This window comes from Pyrus communis, chromosome 2 (genome assembly GCF_041283825.1).
Source record: "Pyrus communis isolate YQ-2024b chromosome 2, ASM4128382v1, whole genome shotgun sequence".
In the NCBI taxonomy this organism is placed as follows: Eukaryota; Viridiplantae; Streptophyta; class Magnoliopsida; order Rosales; family Rosaceae; genus Pyrus; species Pyrus communis.
The window spans coordinates 3,250,528-3,269,807 of NC_142566.1; the positions used below are offsets into that span (position 1 = coordinate 3,250,528).

The 19,280-nt window shown below is 37.0% G+C and overlaps 1 protein-coding gene and 1 long non-coding RNA gene across 5 annotated transcripts; both read right to left on the reverse strand.

Moving 5' to 3' along the window:
• Positions 1-3,085: 3,085 nt before the first annotated feature.
• Positions 3,086-7,026, reverse strand: LOC137749057 (uncharacterized). 4 transcript variants are annotated; one of them, XR_011070150.2, is made up of 7 exons: positions 6,791-7,023; positions 6,432-6,520; positions 6,267-6,337; positions 5,668-5,730; positions 4,804-4,877; positions 4,454-4,685; positions 3,086-3,557 (listed from the first exon to the last, which is right to left on the reverse strand). It is a non-coding gene; the product is annotated as an uncharacterized LOC137749057 (long non-coding RNA). The 4 variants fall into 4 exon arrangements; XR_015954226.1 differs by lacking the exon at positions 3,086-3,557 and adding an exon at positions 6,639-6,700 and having other exon boundaries at positions 4,259-4,685; positions 6,791-7,026; XR_015954229.1 differs by lacking the exon at positions 3,086-3,557 and adding an exon at positions 4,259-4,353.
• Positions 7,027-15,563: 8,537 nt separating this feature from the next.
• LOC137748147 (rust resistance kinase Lr10) lies at positions 15,564-18,004 on the reverse strand. Its single transcript, XM_068488241.2, has 3 exons — positions 17,224-18,004; positions 16,967-16,993; positions 15,564-16,864 (listed from the first exon to the last, which is right to left on the reverse strand). The coding sequence occupies exons 1-3, from the start codon at positions 17,900-17,902 to the stop codon at positions 15,753-15,755; spliced, it is 1,818 nt and encodes a 605-aa protein (XP_068344342.1). The 5' UTR covers positions 17,903-18,004; the 3' UTR covers positions 15,564-15,752.
• Between the last annotated feature and the right edge of the window lie 1,276 nt (positions 18,005-19,280).

Here is a 19,280-nt window from a genome sequence, read left to right on the forward strand (position 1 = left end):
CTACTTAAACAACTATGAATAAATTTCCCCATGTTGATCTTCTTTAACTGATCTGGTATGAGTTGGCTGTTCATTTGGACTTCAAATACTTGAAATCTCTACTGGTTTATCAACTATTTCAGACTTTGTATACTTTTATTTATAACTCGTGGTCTGGTAATACAAGGAAAAACGATTTAATCTTTAAATTGTGATCAATGTGAAACTGTCATCTGACTGTGTCCCAGACGACGGCTGGTGTTCCAGTTCACGGGTTATTAACAATCATCCGCTCTTTTATGAGACGACAGACGACAGCAAACTAGTCGATTAAGCCAAAAATTATACCAGTGCAGATTGGAAATTGTAGGGAAGGTTCAATGGCCCTTAGTTCTGTCCACATCCAAAACACCTCCAAATCAAATTGACCTACTAATGCAGTATTCTACAAGTTAGACAAATAAATTCTATCCACAAAACTTTGTTATATGAAATGTATGGGGAGCTAATTTCCTTCTACTTTTCCTTACTTCCACAGTAGACAATGAAGTTACAATCTTCTGCTCCTCACCACAAGTCATTAATGTGAACGCGTGGGAATGAGGAAAGCTATTCCTCATTAAGCACTTTTCCATTGTCTTTACAAGATTTTACTCAAGTAGTATATATTACCCCAGTTCCATTCATCAATAATTGATTTTCCTGCAGACGATAAATTTTAAAAACTATCTTCTGACGAATATTTGCTCAGAATGTTGGAAATTGTGGGTTATAGGGTAGGAAGAATCAAATAAGTTGGCTTTGAAAAATGGAAGAAAGATTTTAAGCAGTGGGGAAAACAGAGCATGCTCATGGTGGGTAAACACTTCCTTTCAAACTTTATTTGCCAATACATTTAAGGAGATATGCAAACACGCGTTGCTGACCAAAATGAAGTTCGGTCCAACACCGATGTTTGTCAATATCTTGGACAATCAAAGACAAACCAAACGTTGAAAGAGAGACAGAGGATATGTACTGCAGAAATTTGTTTCAAGATTTTGAACTTGGTAAATAACGATGAAGGAAATAATGTTCTTGATTAGTTATTTCATGCAGAAATATTTAGGTGTGGCTTCAATGAAACGTAGCACTCAGTGCTATGGGTGCTTTTGAATCTTGTATTTTCAATCTCAACCATTTATATTTTCCGTGGCACGCAATGCTACGTACTATTGAGGAAAAATTGGAAATCTTCCTCATATAGAAAAGATCAAGTGACTTTCTGAATTTGTTAAACAACCATTCATACAGGCAAGCATCACTTAGTTCTAACTTCATAATCAATCAAGAGGTTCTTCTAGTGAACCTAGTCTTTTTGACAAATAATACAAGGTGAGCATCCAAATCGCACTACTATATTGGTGTGATACATTATTCAGAAATTTATAAATTTTATCGTGTTCTTAAATTTACATTTAAATTTTGTGTCCTGTGAACTTTTTATTTACAGATCTTTAAGATTTGTACATTTAACATTAAGGACAGATTCACTTAAATGTTACTTGGTACTTGTTTCTATTTGTTTGCACTGTGGGCACGGGGGATCGAAATTATACATAGTTTATATAAAAAATTCTGGGTTCTCCAGAGTATCAAATGTTTTAACCATTAAATATTGATATTCTATATTTTTAAATAAAGGTTCAGCAGTTAAAATACCCGAAGTACTCGAAAGTCCCAATTTTATAACATGCTTGTGAAGGTGAATAGGGGAGGGAAAAAAGAGTAGTTTAAAGTTGAGGTACATAAGAATACTGAAGGTACCTTCAATCTGAATCCAAATCGGTGGTGTATTTTCATGCTTTGGTGTCTGTTAGCACATCTGTCATGTCCTAATTAGTACCAAACTAGTCACTAAGGTGTTGTATATTTGTTTTTCCAATTTTTTTATGTAGAGTACAAATAATAAGCCAACCTGATAATTTTAAACACGGCTTATCTTAAATTATTGTAATAATTTTAAATTTTCATCTTTTCTTAATTATTTAAAAAAAAAATTAAAAGAAAATAAGCCAACCTAATAATCTTGACATTTGGAGCCATTTGTTAGAATATTTTAGTCTAAGGAGGAGGTAAATTTGGGAAAAGGAGTTCAAGAGGTAAATTGGCACATATGGTTTTGTAGCTTAATTAATTATAGTTCAATTTAAAAGAAAAACCTAAAATAAACATGTATTCCTTATGCTTTACACATTATGTGGATTGTAGAAAAATGGTTGAAATTACATGAGCTTTGAGGATATATTTGTCCCACCAAAAGAGTTACTGGTACAAAACTTGAGCTAGTCTCTCCGCTCTTCAAGAGAATAACTTATATGCAACTGCTGCTAATCATGTTATTCTATATATGCTGTTAGACCAAGTCCGAGTTACAAGAATCCAGCTCATGTTTAAACTCTAAAGTGCCTGCCATCATTACAACTATAGTGGACATGTGATTGCTGACTCATGGACAGCAGGGAGGACAGTTTATTATTGTTGTGCTTTTGCTCCGAGTGCTCTGGTGTGCTGTTGCTGTGCTGCTGCATGTGTGGCGTGCAGTATTTGTATTTTAAAATTGTAAAATTTGTATGTTGTAGTGTATATATTAAAGCCTTCCCGTAAGGCCTTGGTGTGGGTGAATTATTTTATAGAGATCAGAAATTCTATCATATGCATCATGTGTAAAGTTGAATGCTAAAACAAAAGGAAAGTAATATTTTTTTTTTTAAATTATAAAGACGTGATTCATGAAAAATTATAAAGATACAAATTAGGATTGTCACACCATTTTATGCACACAAATTACGAGTGGTCAAATCAAGAGGGTTGAATTTTCAAAGTAGCCCTGAGTGCCACGTAGAGGCATATGAACTCCCATTGTATAGTTTGGAAGCCAAGGAGAATTGGTCCTTGGAAAATACTAGTTGCTACCCCAAATCAAGTAGCCGGACTTTCAACGGTTTTTGGTATTTATATTTTTTTTCTTGAAACTAATAAATATTAAGAAATTTAGCTACATTCATAACTATTTAAAACAAGAAATTAAATCTAAAAAAAGATACCAAACTGGACACGAGCGGAATTGAAAGGAGAAAATAAGCATCCCCATTTTTCTCATTATTATAGGCTTAAGATTTTTCCTATTTAGATCAATAGAGATCTACAATATATGTTAAGACAACCAAAACTTTCCTAAAGCGAAAAATTGGTTTTACCTTACAAACTTTGATTTTAATACCAAACCAAACCGAGTGCATGTCTTCGGTTTGGTCCACAGTTTTGAGGTAAAAGTAGACCAAACCAAACCATGCCAACCCTTAATCGACTAGTTCTTAGCCTTGTGCCCAAACCTAAACCACTATTTTCTTTGCAAGTCCATTAGACTTGCCTACCAGAAGACTAGAAGATGGTACATGTCGATTCATCAAATCACTTTAGTAATACTACCCTCTACAGCAGGATTATTATCATTAACTGTGAGCCTTCTTACTCGCAAAAATTGTAATTCATGCATCCATTAGAGCTTGTTTGGAAACATTTTGCAAAACAGCCTTCTGTACAAATACAAAAACGAGTGTACGTAAATTTAAGAATTTTAAACTTTAATCTAAACCACATTAAAACCGTGGTGGCGATGTCAATATGGGAAAAAAAAGAGAGTTAATCATCAAATGTTTTCCAAAACAAAGCTACTCAACTCAAGCATTGAAGATAAATGCAGCCGGGGTACGATTGCAACATATATAATCTAGGGAAAGATGATGAACACAGCCACAGATAAGGAGATCGAATAGATGTAAACAAATTGACTGGCCTTTTTTTAACCTCCAAATTTGAGTCGTCCATCTGATCAGTTTCTTTTCAACACTCTAATTTATTTAATATGCCAACAAAGGCTACTTAGACAACTATGGCTAAATTTCCCTGCGTTGATCTTCTTTAACTGATCCGGTATGAGTTGCTGTTCATTTTTGGCATAAAATGCTTGAAATCTTTACTGGTTGAGTAATGCTAGGTAGACTAAATTTCAGACTTTGTATGCTTTTACTTTAATTTATAAGTTGTGGTCTGGTAGTACAAGGAATAATGATTTAATCTTTAAATTGTCGTCTCCTAACATTAGGAATGACGAAAACCAACTTGTTCAAAAAGTTTATGTGATGAAGCGACAAATTTCAAAGTGAAACTGCCATCTGAGTGTGTCCTAGTTGACGAGTGATTAACAATCATCTGCTCTTCTACGAAACATCGGACGACAGCAAACTAGTCCATTATGCCAAAAATTGTAGTACAGGTTGAAAAATTGAAGAGAAGATTCAATGGCCCTCAATTCTGTGCACATCCAAAAGACTTCCAAATCGTGTTTTACAAGTTAGACAAATAAATTCTACCCACAAAAATTTCTTATATGAAAGGTATGGGGAGCTAATTTCCTTCTACTTTTCCTTACCTCCACAGTAGACAATGAAGTTCGCAAACATCTGGTCCTCACCACAAGTCAACATAAACGTGCGGGACTGAGGAAAGCTATTTCTGTGGATGTCGAATACTCCGTTCCTTATCGTGGTTGCGAGATGAGTACTATACTTTACATGACACATCCTAACCCTGATGTCCCCACATACCAGGGTAGGCATGTGCTGACTGACACCCGAGGGTGATGAAGCCATTTTGAAGTATGCCTACGAATAAAATTATGTAATTAGAATGAAAACACTAATGCAGGAACTTGTTCAGAGCCAACTACTAGGAATAATATGAAATAATTTCTAGGAAAGTATGCAAACAAAGGAATAATACCTATCCGAAGAAGACTTGAGAATAACTACATAGAGTTGTCCTGACGCCGGAATCATGTGCCTCAGATCTAAACCCTGAGGGGGCACAAAACAGAAAAGGTGAGTGAACCAAAGTTTATAATACTACTAATAATACGAAAACCATTTTATTTCTGAACATAATAACCCCCTGTTTTGAAATACATCTATAGTACTACATGGTAAGTTTTCTAAAAGCTCTAATGTGCCATGAAATCAATCATAAAAACCATGTGTATAAAACAGTACTTGAACTGATAGTATCGCCACCCGAAGGCAAATTCATAAATCCTTTGCCCCCAGGCAAATCCTGTACTTTCTAGGGGTATCATAGTCGGCCGAAGGCAGTACCTGGCCATCACCTGAAGGTGAAACTGTACGACTCCGGGATATGCCGGAGAAGAATCTATAACATCTCACACCGACACTAGCCATGGCTAGTGAAGTTGTCTGACACTGCTTTCGGCAGTGAAGTTGGGGGTAGAACATATATCTCACTCCTCCTCATCACTGTGTCCTATGGCCATAGACATCTAATACTCATGTTGGGTGGATGTGTTGTATGATAACCCACTAGATACATACCCAAAAATATATCTCAAAACCTCATCGAATAAAGCCAAGCTGGTTTATACTCATAAACCCACTGAATTCTTACGTATAAAACCATTTGTTCATAACTTAAATAATTTTTAAAGCGATGAAACCAAATCGTAAATTCTCTAAATCTCAACCATATGTATATCCTTAAAAATGTACTTTAAAACATGCTCAAATTATAAAAACATCATATGCATGCATTCCTAAGATTTGTAAAACCATGCAAGTTATGAAGGGGGACACTCACAAATGTTTTATTGCCGAGGAGCCGCTCAACTAGTGAGGATGTAGCCACTTCCCACCAATGTACCTAAACACATAAAAAGACCACTTAGTCAAACTCTACTAAAACGTTAAAATTTGGGAAAACGGATAGCGGATTCGGATTCGGTACGTCGAATAACCTAAGGAAGGACCTCGAGTTACCCCATGCGTTGTTGCACACGCCGCCACGGGGTAGCGGCCGGACGACCACACCTCCACGCGCCGAGATAAGTCGCCGGAAAAAGTTGACGACGGCAGAGCACAGTGCCTTCGACGGAGGCGTGTGTGCCCCATGCACTGGGCATGATGCGCCAGCCCAAGGGTTTGGGTTTAGGTCCTAGTCGGATCCGGGGTTGGGCCTGGGTTTTGGGTAATAGTATTGGGTCGAGAGGCTTTGCGCCTAAGGTAATGGGCTTGGGTTTAAGCCCAAGGGATCAGACCTAGGGTATAGGGTAATTGCGTTGGGTCTGATTCATTGGGCTGGGTTCATATTAGGTTTTGGGTTGGTTTTCGAATTAGGCTTAGGCTGGATTACTGAGTTATATCCGGGTTTGGATTCAAGTTCGAGATAACGAAATATACCTTGCCGTTAGGAAATTCCGTTAAAGTTAACAGATCTCGAGGTTCCGCCGTTGAAAAGCCTCGCCGTCAAACTACATAAAATTCCAGAATATGATCAGGGCTCTTCCGAGCTCGATTTCATCGATTTCAAAGCCAAAATTCAAGTAATTAGGTCGTAAAACTCACTAGCAATAACCCTAGGATCCTTTTAGGGTGAAGAGAGGTGAAATCATTCTCAAATTCGATCGTTGGAGCTCAACGAGACTCGCCAGAATCTGGAAAAAGGTTGGCGAAATGGATGTAGAGAATTACACCCACAACATCAATCTTAGGTTAGCCCACAAACATTATGATTCAAAATCAAGCTGAATCCCAATAGAAACAATCACCAACCAGCTTTGAACTCGACGATCTACGCCAGAATTCGTTGATGGGGTGACATACAGGCACAGATTCTAAATACAGATTAAACCCCAAAGGTTTTCAACATATAATTCATCACAGAGATATATTATAATTCACCAAACCTAAGAGAAGTAGTTAACCTGAGATGGAAATTCAAGAAAGCTCAAGCTCTTGGCATTAATGGCAGAGCAAACAGAGGTGCTCTAATAACACATGCAAAGCTGCAAGTAGATTCTCCATGTCCCTGAGATTTTTGGGGTTTGATTTGGACAGAAATGGCGTGGGTGATGGTGGTCTCCTTCTCGGAGCTTAGAGAGAATGTGAGCTAAGAGAGAATTAGAGTGTTAGAGAGGAAACTATTTTCAGAATAAAAGAGAGAGTTATGGGTCACGGGGAAAGAAATGAAACGCGACTTGAGCTTGGTTTTGGGCTAACAATCCCACACCCAACCTTTGGGCCGAATTGACACAGCCCAATCTGATGGCAAAGTTGTAATTTATAGCATATTTTAAGACTGGGTTATTACAATCTACCCCCCTTAAGAAAAATTTCATCCCTGAAATTTGAAATAACTTGCTATATGTAAAATATTTGAAAATAGAGAGATAAAATATGTATACATATAGGAAAGAAATCGAGTAGAGCGGCTGCATAAAAGAGCATGCCATTTTCGTCGCGAACAGATTGCAATGACTCATTTTTCATGCCTCCAAGCTCATACCTTCTTCCTTCCTCAATACGATAGTATAGTATAAAACTCATATAAAAATATTAAGTTGAAAATAGGATTTATTATGTAATAACATAATTCAAAAATATATATACGTAATATAGGATGACGACAAAAATAGATATATATACTAACCTAAGATTCAAATACTTGTACAGAGTGGAAAATCAAAAATGAAATTAATTCACCCAAAATTTTGTAAAACCAAAATGCATATAAATAAAATAATGTAATTTAAAATATTTGTACTGAAAATCGAAACCACAAATGAAAATAAGCATGCCCAAACATTTGTCAGATCACGTACTTCGAGAATGGGTGTGTCTTGAGTCGAGTCCTCATCATAGCTAACTAATAGCTCATGTTGTAGACGGGCCGAATTGCCCACTTACTTAGCGAACCCAACAATTAAGCCATCGAAATTACAGTCTACAACCTATAATGCCGATAAATCATCGTTGTCATGGTAAGCAAATGAGAAGTTCCCGAGTTCCGAAGATACCGAAATACCATTTTACTCTTCACAGTGAGAATGTGTCTAGATCATCCGATCTATGCCTCGATCATGTTGCCGTACTACTCCAAAGCACACCAATCAAAGCTACTAGAGGTGCTTCAACATCTACGCATACATGAACAACAAAGTCCTGGAATGAATTATCTGAAAGATGCGTATAGACGAACATATGTCATAAAACATTACTGTCGTGTCCAACCGTGATGATCGCACTCCTGATCGCGAGACATAAGATTCAAAACCAGTATTAAAGGAACTCCCACTCTAACCACTTCCTTTGAGTAACAATTGCTACTTCAACCCAATTATAGAAATTGACCCCACAACCACCAAGCTCGTAATCTGCAGTTCTACCTTTACCAATTCCTTACTAAAAGACGGCTCAACTCCAAACCACTTAAAACTCTTCCTAGTAAGTCAAGTAAGCTTGTGGAAAGGTTATGCTCTTAACGTTCATGTCCAAATCAATATGAACTAAGCGTACACTTCAACATTCACGTAGATCCAAACAATAAGGTCCTGAATTGAACTAATCGAACGATGCGTAAAGACGAACGCTTGTAGTAACACATTTCCTCTATGACGAACCAAAATCGTTGCTCTCCTAGTCAGAAGATAGAAATTTCAAAACTTATACTAGAAGAACCATAACTCTTACTACTTCCCTCAATTTGACAGTTACCATTTCGAACCATACATAGAAATTGTCGCCATAACTGCCAAGCTCAAAACTTACATTTTTACATTCACCAATTCCATGCTGGAAGCCTGCTCAATCCTCAAGACCACATGAAACTCTTCTTGGTAAGTCTAGTAGGCTCGCAAAAGATTATGCTCCTAATGTTCCCATTAGAATCGATATGAAACTGGGTGCACATTTCAGTTAAGTTGATCCATCATGGATTCGTCACGGAGCTAACAAGGAACCATGTCGAGAAGGCTAAAAGAACACCCAATAATTTGAGGGTCAAGACAAGTCCATCAAATCTAGAGTACAAGATATCTGAGTTATTACGATGCTTGCATGCATACAATACCTCACTTGATTGGTTGATAACAATTTAGAAATAAAAATTGGCTAACACAGTTTTCTGATGATCGAGAGATAATGTCAAAACAGTATTCGGGGATTCAACATAATATGGAAATATATGGATCGAAGAGGATTCAGGTACCTACGTGCTTTTCTACAACGGGCGTCTATAACTACAATTGCACAATTAGGTGGTACATGATGGTGCAGTCGTATACTCTATCAATCACCGTCGTCAGAGACTTAGCTCATTTCAACTAAGAATATAACTAAGAAGTTTACGAGGGTGGACGATAATCCAATGAAACTGATGAACGAAAATTTAGATTTTTTCCTCAACCCAAAATTCATAGCAATTTGTTACTACGGTAGTTCTAGAAACATTAAATCACCAGTGGTGAAGAGTTACTCAGTCAGGTGTTGAGTGAGTAATTGGAGGAGGGACTATCCCAACTAAAACTTTGACGTCTGAATGGTTCTCCTGAACAGTCTATCTACTTCAGGAATACTGTAAAGAGCAGTAAGAGAGCCTATGACTACTAAAATTTCTTGCAATACCAGGAGGTGAAACTGAGACTGTGAACAGAGCTAATGCAAACCAAAGTGTCAGAGGGTCTGAAAGATTTGAAAATAAAAATTTCGACCAAATGGTTCAGGGTATAAGTCTCACGAACGGATGGATAGTACACCGGGCGAGATGATCAATAAACCACAATCATCACCTAAGTCTCCACAGAGAAGTGTCATTTGGTTTTCAAGTAAGGGTGGTAGTTATTGACTCTAGGTAATAGATAGGACAATTCACTTCAGGTAGTGCCAATGTCAAATGACATAGCATTACTCAGCCATGCTGCATCAGCGCATCACCATTTATGCAGTAACCATCATTGTTGGATTCAAAATTTATTGGTGTCCTCAAGGGATGTAAGAACAGTGTTAGGGTGAGGAAACGTCTTGAATAAAACTAACTTGTTTCTTATTCGAAGATGAGAGTTTAGGTTATGGTCAAAGAATCACTAGTAGTTATCAATAGAATTTGACAAGACTAATAATATTTAATAATTCATGACACTCAAGAGGATTTTTGATTTCCAACTGTCACAACCTTGGATTTGATAAGAAGACCTTCTGTTACGCTCATTTTTCCCAAATAAAGATATTTACAAAATATACGCAAAGTCGACATTTGAGGAATTTGATATAAGCTTGATTGTTGGTGTTTACTAAACAAATCTCGTGGTCGGAGTAGACAATAATATTATCAGTGAACAATCGCTGAGAAATTCCTTGAGGGTCTACACAAATTCCTTCAGTGGAAACAACAAGCCAAAGAAAGCTGATTTGGTCTACCCCACCGGTACAAGCTAACATTACCAACGACTAGTGCTTGCTTAATTTCCTTCTACATGAACCTCCGATGTTGTGCGCAGTCTCCTAACAGCTATGCCTCTGCCCACCATTCCAGAGGAACGCATGTTGTAGAAGACCATCACCGCCTCTAATCCTTAACTGGTCCCAACTAGACTTTCTCCTACTAAAATTTCCTCTAATTCCCATCACTTAGATACAAATCTAACTCTGCTCGCCATCCCTAAGGGACGCATGTCGCAGAGTATTGATCTGATATTGAATGTCATTCATAAATCAATTACGTCAACTTGAAGAAAAATCTTGACACAAATTTATTATTCTTCAATAGAATGTGACAATTCAAGCAAAATGAAAGTTACACAACCGTGCCGAATAACATCAATAAACGGAAGTCATGACATCCAAGTGATATCACAGCAGACACACTACTAGAATAGAAGAAAATCCTAAGTATGCTTTGAACAACCTTGCTCTGATACCAAACTGACATGCCCCAACCCTAATCTCCCCACATACCAAGGTAGGCACTTGTTGGCCGACACCCGAGGGTGACGAAGCCATTTTTAAGTATGCCTACGAATAAAATTATGTAATTAGAATGAAAACACTAATGCAAAAACTTGTTTAGAGCATACAACTACTAGGAATAATATGAAAGAATTTCTAGGAAAGTATGCAAACAAAGGAATAATACCTATCTGAATAAGACTTGAGAATAACTATGCAGAATTATCCTAATGCCGAGATCATGTGCCTCAGATCTAAACCCTAAGGGGGTGCAAAACAAAAAAAGGTGAGTGGACCAAAGTTTATAATACTACTAATCATATGAAAACCATTTTATTTCTGAACAAAATAACCCCCGGTTTTGAAATACATATATAGTACTACATAGTAAGTTTTTTGAAAGCTCTAATGTGCCATGAAATCAATCATAAAAACCATGTGTATAAAACATTACTTGAACTGATAGTATCGCTACCCGAAGGCAAATCCGTAAATCCTGTACTTTCTAGGGATATTATAGTTGCCCGAAGGCAGTACATGTCCATCACTCGAAGGTGAAGCTGTACGACACTGGGTTATGTCAGTGAAGAAACATGGTAGGCCCCATCACCTTCGGGTGATGCTGTATGATTCGGGGTTACAGTGGAAAAGAATCTATAACATCTCACACCAACACTAGCCGTGGCTAGTGAAGCTGTCCAACACTGCTTTCGGCATGAAGCAAGGGGTAAAACATATATCTCGCTCCTCCTCATCACCGTGTTCTATGGCCAAAAACATCTAATACCCATGTTGTATGGATGTGCTGTATGATAACCCACTAGATACATACCCAAAAATTTATCTCAAAACCTCATTGAATAAAGCCAAGCTAGTTTATACTCATATACCCACTGAATTCTTATGTAACAACCAATCCCGGGATGTACGGAATGAAAAGGGGTATTTTCATATTTTCACTTTGGTTGGGTTAGATATTTTGAAGTGTTACTTTTGGGTTTTATTTGGTGTGCCAAGTAGGGCCTACTTTCTTTTTTTGTTTCCTTTTCCTGTCCCTTTCTCCCCTCCCCCCTCCCCCCCCCACACACACACACAACTCACTTTCATCTCTCTCCCTTACTTTCTCTCATCACTGTCTCTATCCTCTCTCCCTAAGAAAGCACACAAACACAACAACAACAACAACAACATCAGCTGCACACCACCATCCCTCACCCTCTTTGTGAACCCCATGAACCCATAAATGGCAAAGGGGCTCTTCCCTAGTTTTCCGGCGAGACCCATATGTTTGCAGGCATTTTTCGGTCATCTTCGGCCACCTTTTGGCTTCCAAATAGGTATAATATTATTCCTCTCGTCTTAAGCTTCGTTTTGACATTATGGGTCCATTTTGACATTATGGGTCCGTTTTGACATTACAGGTCCATTTTCATGTATATAACTTACAAGAAGATCCTAATACAATTCAAAAGTTTTAACTTCTTTAGATGCAGATTTGTGGCAAGAAGCTATAAATGATGAAATGGACTCCCTGGAGTCAAATCAAACTTGGCACTTGGTGGATCTTCCACCTGGTTGCAAAACAATAGGTTGCAAATGGATTCTTAAAAGAAAATTAAAACCTGACGGATCAGTTGAAAATTTTAAAGCCTGACTAGTTGCTAAAGGCTATAGACAAAGAGAAAATATTGATTTCTTTGATACTTATTCACCTGTGACTAGAATAACATCTATTCGTGTATTGTTTGCTTTAGCTTCTATTCATGATCTTGTTGTGCACCAAATGGATGTTAAAACAACTTTCTTAAATGGTGAATTAGAGGAAGAAATATATAAGGATCAACCAGAGGGTTTTATAATTCCAAGACAAGAAAATAAAGTTTGCAAGTTAGATAAGTCACTTTATGGATTGAAATAGGCTATTAAACAATGGCATGCAAAATTTGATAGTTTGGTTACTTCGAATAGTTTTAAAATAAATGAAAGTGACAAATGCATCTATTATAAGTCTAAAAATAATATATGCACGATAATATGCCTATATGTGGATGATCTACTTATTTTTCGTTCAAATATTCATGTTGTGATTAATGTCAAAACTTTATTATGTGCTAATTTTGATATGAAAGACTTGTGTGAAGCTAGTCTAATACTTGGTTTGAAAATAACTAGGTCTAAAAATGGGTTTTCTTTAGATCAATCCCACTACATAGAAATTTTTTTAAGAAAATATAATTATTTTGATTGTAAACCAGCATGTACTCCTTATGATCCTAGTGTAAAATTGTTCAAGAACATTGGTGACAGTGTTAAACAATCTGAGTATGCGAGCATTATTGGTAGTCTTCGTTATGCTACTGATTGCACTAGGCCTAATATATCTTATGCCTTAAGAGTTTTATGCAAGTTCACTAACAGACCTAGTTTAGAGCATTGGCATGCTATAGAGAGGCTTATGAGATACCTTAAAAGGACGATGAATTTCAGATTACACTATGAGAAGTTTCTTGCTGTCCTAGAAGGTTACAGCGATTCTGATTGGAATACCCTGTCAGATGACTCTAAAGCCATTAGTGAAAATATTTTTAGTATTGGTGGCGGGGCCGTGTCATGGAAGTCGAAGAAACAGACTATTTTGGCTCAATTTACCTAGCTACGGCAAGCGAAGAAACATGATGGTTGAGAAACCTACTGTCAGATACCCCTTTATGGGAGAAACCGATTCCAGCAATTTGGATCCATTGCGATAGCATAGCGACAATAGCTAAAGTGGAAAACTGTTATTATAACGGGAAAATGTGACAAATACATCGTAAGCATAACACTGTAAGAGATTATCTCTCTAATTGAGCTATAAGAGTGGATCATATACGGTCTGAGGGAAACTTGGCTGATCTTTTGACAAAAGAACTAGTGTGAGAAAAGGTTTGGAAAACCTCGAAAAGGATGGGACTAAAGCCCTTAGAAAATTGAGTCATTTATGATAGCAACCCAACCTATAGACTGGAGATCCCAAGAAAGAGGTTCAAAGGGTAATAACAAGTTACAAGTGATATGAGTGAAGTCTTGCTAATTTTAATTTGGAATATTATTCCATGTCCATCCCTAAGAAGCATGACATCTTGAAGCGTTTTTAGGTTGAGATTTTTTTTTCTCTTAGTAAGGTCTATACTCTATGTTGAGTGGGACATCTAGCTACAAGAATATCCTTGATAGTCTTATCTATGTGAATATATATATACACACACACACACACAAATTAAAGCCACTAGATTGTTGTAAACTGAAATAGAAAGGAACAAAATTACCCGAAAAATGTAGAAGCCTTGAGTGGTGAATGATTCTTGGGATGAGTCGCGGACTAAGTCGCTCTCTTTAAGACGTTTAGCGGCTCTGCCCAAAGTTTGCAAACAGTTCACAAACACCACGTTGTCCCCAGGAAAACAACCCAGAATCCTCTTCTTCTGATGAGGTTCTTCCTTGCACAATGGAAGAACCTTCAAACTTACACCCTTTCGAAATGTTGTTATTAAATTAATATGTAAAACTATTTTTTTCTCTCTCTTAGCCTCTTTCCATCCGCATAACTTGTGTGTGTGTGTATTTTTATGTTGGTGTGTGTAAATATATATTATAATAAAAAATACGTTGAGATTGCAATCTGTAATGAATCAAAGCAATTGAAATCCAAACCGCAAGGAATCATGGCAATTGAAATCAAAACGGATAAAAACCACAACGGGACAAAACGTAAGTCAATTCAAACTGAAAAAGAAAATAAAATGGTTCGATTGCATGTTTCATATTTAGGGGAGATAACTCCTTAAGCCAAAATTAATTGACTTTTAATATTGGTAATAAAAAAAAAACATAAATATATTTAAATATTTAAATAAAAACATTACTGCTCTAACAAATAATGCTAGGCGGACTAAATTTCAGACTTTGTATACTTTTACTTTAATTTATAAGTCATGGTCTGGTAGTACAAGGAACAATGATTTAATCTTTAACTTGTCGTCTGGTAACATTAGGAAGACGAAAACCAACTTGTTCAAAAAGTTTGTGATGAAACGACAAATTTCTTGTGAAACTGTCATCTGAGTGTGTCCTAGTTGACGGGTGATTGACAATCATCTGCTCTTCTACGAAACAACAGACGACAGCAAACTAGTCCATTATGCCAAAAATTGTAGTACAGGTTTAAAAGTTGAAGAGGAGGTTCAATGGCCCTCAATTCTGTCCGCATCCAAAAGACTTCCAAATCGTGTTCTACAAGTTAGACAAATAAACTCAACCCACAAAATTATATGAAAGGTATGGGGAGCTAATTTCCTTCTACTTTTCCTTACTTCCACTGTAGACAATGAAGTTCACAATCATCTGCTCCTCACCACAAGTTAACGTAAACGTATTGGACCGAGGCAAGCTATTTCTGTGGATGTCGAATACTCCATTCTTTATCGTGGTTGCGAGTTAAGTGCTCTACTTTACAACAGGATCATGATCAATAATTGTGAACCTTCTTCGTAATCGCTTGGCCAATATGAATGTCTAGTTTTACTCGCATAAACTGTAATCCATGCACGCATTAGGGCTTGTTTGGTAAAGTTTTACAGAACAGTTTTTTCGTTTTACAGATACAAAAACGAATGTAAACTAGGATGAATTCGTACGCAATATAAGCAATCGGGCTATGAATGCAACGTATAAGTAAGAGAAAACCGAATGCAGCCATAACTAGGAGATAGAACAGAAGAAAACAAGATGAAATGACCTTTTTTCTTGTTTAATTATGTATTACACTCACAATACTGCTTTTTTGAATATGTTTAACCTCCAAATTTGAGTTTATGTTCTTATCAATTTATTCTCAGAACTCTAATTTATTTAATATGAATTACAAGCTGCAGCACAATAGCAATTATAATCAATCATTTCCAGTCATTCTAATTCGGAGATGACTGGTAACTCTTGGCGATGGCGTTTTGCAAGCATAGTGATATCGTTTCTTGCTGAAGCGGCAGAGGAGAAAGGATTAGGAGGCAATTTTACATTGTCTTCTCCTTCCAACATTTGAACGACAGCTTTCATCGAAGGACGGTCTACTGGATACCACTGGATGCACCATAGCCCCACAATGGCAAGTTTCGTGGCAATTTTAGCATCATTCTCTTCCTCAACGTGGATGCGTATGTCATCCCCTTGTTCTAGAAGATTATAGATCCATTCGGGGAAATAAACTTGCCCTGTATTCTCCACTGTGACTTGAACATTTTTCCTGCCTGCAACCATTTCAAGTAACAACATTCCAAAACTATAAACATCTGACTTGTAAGACACGGTACCAAAGTTCCTTGAGAACACTTCCGGTGCAATGTATCCCATGGTACCCCTAGCAGTTGTCATGGAAACTGCACTTTGGTCCTTGGAGCACAACTTGGCAAGACCGAAATCAGAGATTTTTGGGTTGAAGTTGTCATCTAATAGAACATTGTGAGGTTTGATATCGAAATGAAGGATTCGTTGGTCACATCCGTGGTGAAGATACTCAATTCCTTTGGCTATGCTGAGTGTAATATGTTGCAGCTTCTCCCAACCAAGGAAATGGTTCTTGCTGTCTGCTGACGAAATGAAATTTTGCAGTGAACTGTTTGGTGCAAATTCATAAACTAAGGCTCGCCTAAATCCATCAGCGCAATATCCAACCAAGCGAACCACGTTAATATGGTGGATCCGACCTAATGTTCCCACTTCATTGATAAACTCTTCTCCATTTCCTTTGGAATTGTTGAGCATCTTTACAGCAACAAAGATCTCACTCGAAAGCTTTCCTTTGAACACTGTTCCAAATGTTCCCTGTCCCAACTTGTCTCTAAATTTATTTGTAATCCGCTTGATATCTGCATATGAGTACCTTGTAGGCCTGAGAGCTCTGTAGTTTTCCAAAAATTCTTCGATCATGGTTTGCCGCTCCTTTTCTTTTCGGTCAAAAGTATATACACGATGGAGTCCGACAAGTATCAGCACAAGTGAAAATGAACCAAGGACTGCACCTGCATATTTTAAGTTCAATTAAGAACCTCTACACTTAACTTCCAAATTGAAAATGGAAAAAAAAAAAAAATTCTTTCATGGTGAATGCATATAGAACGAACCTGTAACAACTAGTTTTTTCGCGGTTCCTGTAGAAAGAATTCGATTCCATTAGTTCTTCATGTGTACCAAATCATTAAATCATTGCATATTTGTTTACAGAACATTCTCAAGTTCTTGATTGCGAAAGGAACATTTTTTATCTATGGAACTTCAGCATCGGGAGCAAAGAGGTGATGCCTGACTAACTACTGCATGATTAATGCTTCAAAAATGTGAAGAAGCTAAGTAAAAACATGATGCGGATGAAAGGCCATACCGTTTTGCTTGCTTACATTGAAGCACTCAGTTTCGGAGTTGGTGCGATTGTTGGCCTTCAGTCTACATCCTTTACCTCTCCTTTCACATCTGTTACATGTTGGTTTGGACCATTCCAAACGAAGAAAATAATTTGGTTCGAATATATCATATGGGACACTGAATGGAAAGTTGTACAACTTGGTACAAGATGTAAGGGGAAGACTGTCAACGAAACTATGTGAAGGTATAGGATATATATGATGGCTAGTCCCACTAAGGCAAGGGATTGAATCATAATATAGATCTCTTTTTGCTGGTGAACAACTAAATAAGGTATAGTCATATAGGTCCGGCCTTTGGAATATGAAAGCAGAGGAAGATAAATTAAGTTTCGGAAGATGTCTTGGAGCACAATGATCTGGATCAGATACTTGAATCACCTGAGATTTGTAGTTGATACTAATGACGAAGAACTTAACGGAAACTGGCAGCTCAAGCACCGTGTTGTTGCTTCGATCGCAGGATAAATCAAATCCAGGATAGCCACAGTGGCTTGGCTGTTTCTCTCTGAGTCGAAATGGGAATCGGATAGGCGGACCATCGTCTCCGCAGCGTGATTCTGTGCACTTATTTTGGCATGCTCCAAGGTTAATCATGAGACCTACCGTGAACAACAGGATGAAGAAAGAGATTGTCATCTTTGGAAAAGGTTTCCTGTATTTCCCCAGGATAGTTCTTCTTCCATTTGCAGGCTACTCAACAAGTTAAGACTGACTGGTAGATAATTGAGTTGCTTTCTGTCCAATCAAAATACTTCACTTTCACTTGTGCAATATCCTACATCACTTTCACTTCTGCAGTATCCTACAAGCCAATGCGGGTACCTGTTAACTTTTTTTCCTTTATTTTCCGTTTTTACTTTATTTTAATTAAATCTTAACACTGTCAAACTAAAAATTAAGTTGAGAAAGATGTCAAAAAATTTAGAATGGAGACATAAATTTGGGGAAAGAGACCCACAACTAGGGCTGGGTTCGGTTCTAATCGGTTCGGTTTTTTCTCAAAACCGAAACCGAACCGAAATTTCGGTTCGGTTCGGTTTGGTTCAATTTTTTTTCGGTTCGGTTTTTTTTCGTTTCGGTTTTTCTCGGTTCGGTTTCGGTTTTTTTCGGTTTTTTTTTTTTTTTTTTTTTTCTCCCTCCAAAATTATTAAAAAAAAAAAAAGGAAATATGAAAGTTCACATTCATATTAAGAGGCCAGGCGGAATGAAAAATAAGGAGGAGGGTTAGGAAACTTAAATTCAAGAAAAGAACAAAGGAATCCCAAGCAGCACATCTTAACAAAACACTACATGATGGAATCTAACTTCAACTTTGTTATGTTAAACATAGGCTCAAGAATAATTGAATAACCACCCTTGGCCATTTGTTCTTGCGCAGTCTTCAAGTGGGACAGAAACGGATTCAACAAACCAGAAGCTATTTTCTCCGTCATTCCATTTGCGGATATAACCAGATCGCACCTATCAAGACGAAGGTTTAGGAGCAGAAAATATCAAAATGATGAACAGTATGGCATCTTCGAAACTTTCACAATCACATTTACGTATAATAAACAAGAAACAAAGCAGACAACAACTAACAAATAGTGCATTTTCATCAAAATCTTTCCTTGTTTAGATTCGAGTACAAATACGGCTTCTCGATCAATAAATCTGCACATTTCCACTAAATGTAGCTCCAAATGAATTTAAGACACTATAATTCATCAAGGTATGCAAACTGAACAATAACAAAGCAACTCAGAAAAGATTGAGTACCAAATAATCAAACACTTTTACACATGCAATGACATAACAAAACAGACACATAACATAAATATCCAATAAAACACCAAAAGATCCAATTCTAAAACAACAAGAATAACCATCCAAAAAATAATAAAATTCTAACTTAGACATTGCTCATAACTTCATATAACCCAATACTATACCAATTGCATAAAAAAGCCAAATCCAGCCTTTATTGTAAAAATAAAAAATAAAAAAACATTCAAGACTCATTTGATTTGAAGAA

Coding starts and splice junctions, on each gene's coding strand:
- LOC137748147 (XM_068488241.2), bottom strand. CDS start 17,902: ATGACAATCTCTTTCTTCATCCTGTTGTTCACGGTAGGTCTCATGATT. Junction 16,994..17,223: donor CAATGTAAGCAAGCAAAACG/GTATGGCCTTTC, acceptor TTCTTTCTACAG/GAACCGCGAAAAAACTAGTT. Junction 16,865..16,966: donor GAAAAAACTAGTTGTTACAG/GTTCGTTCTATA, acceptor TAAAATATGCAG/GTGCAGTCCTTGGTTCATTT.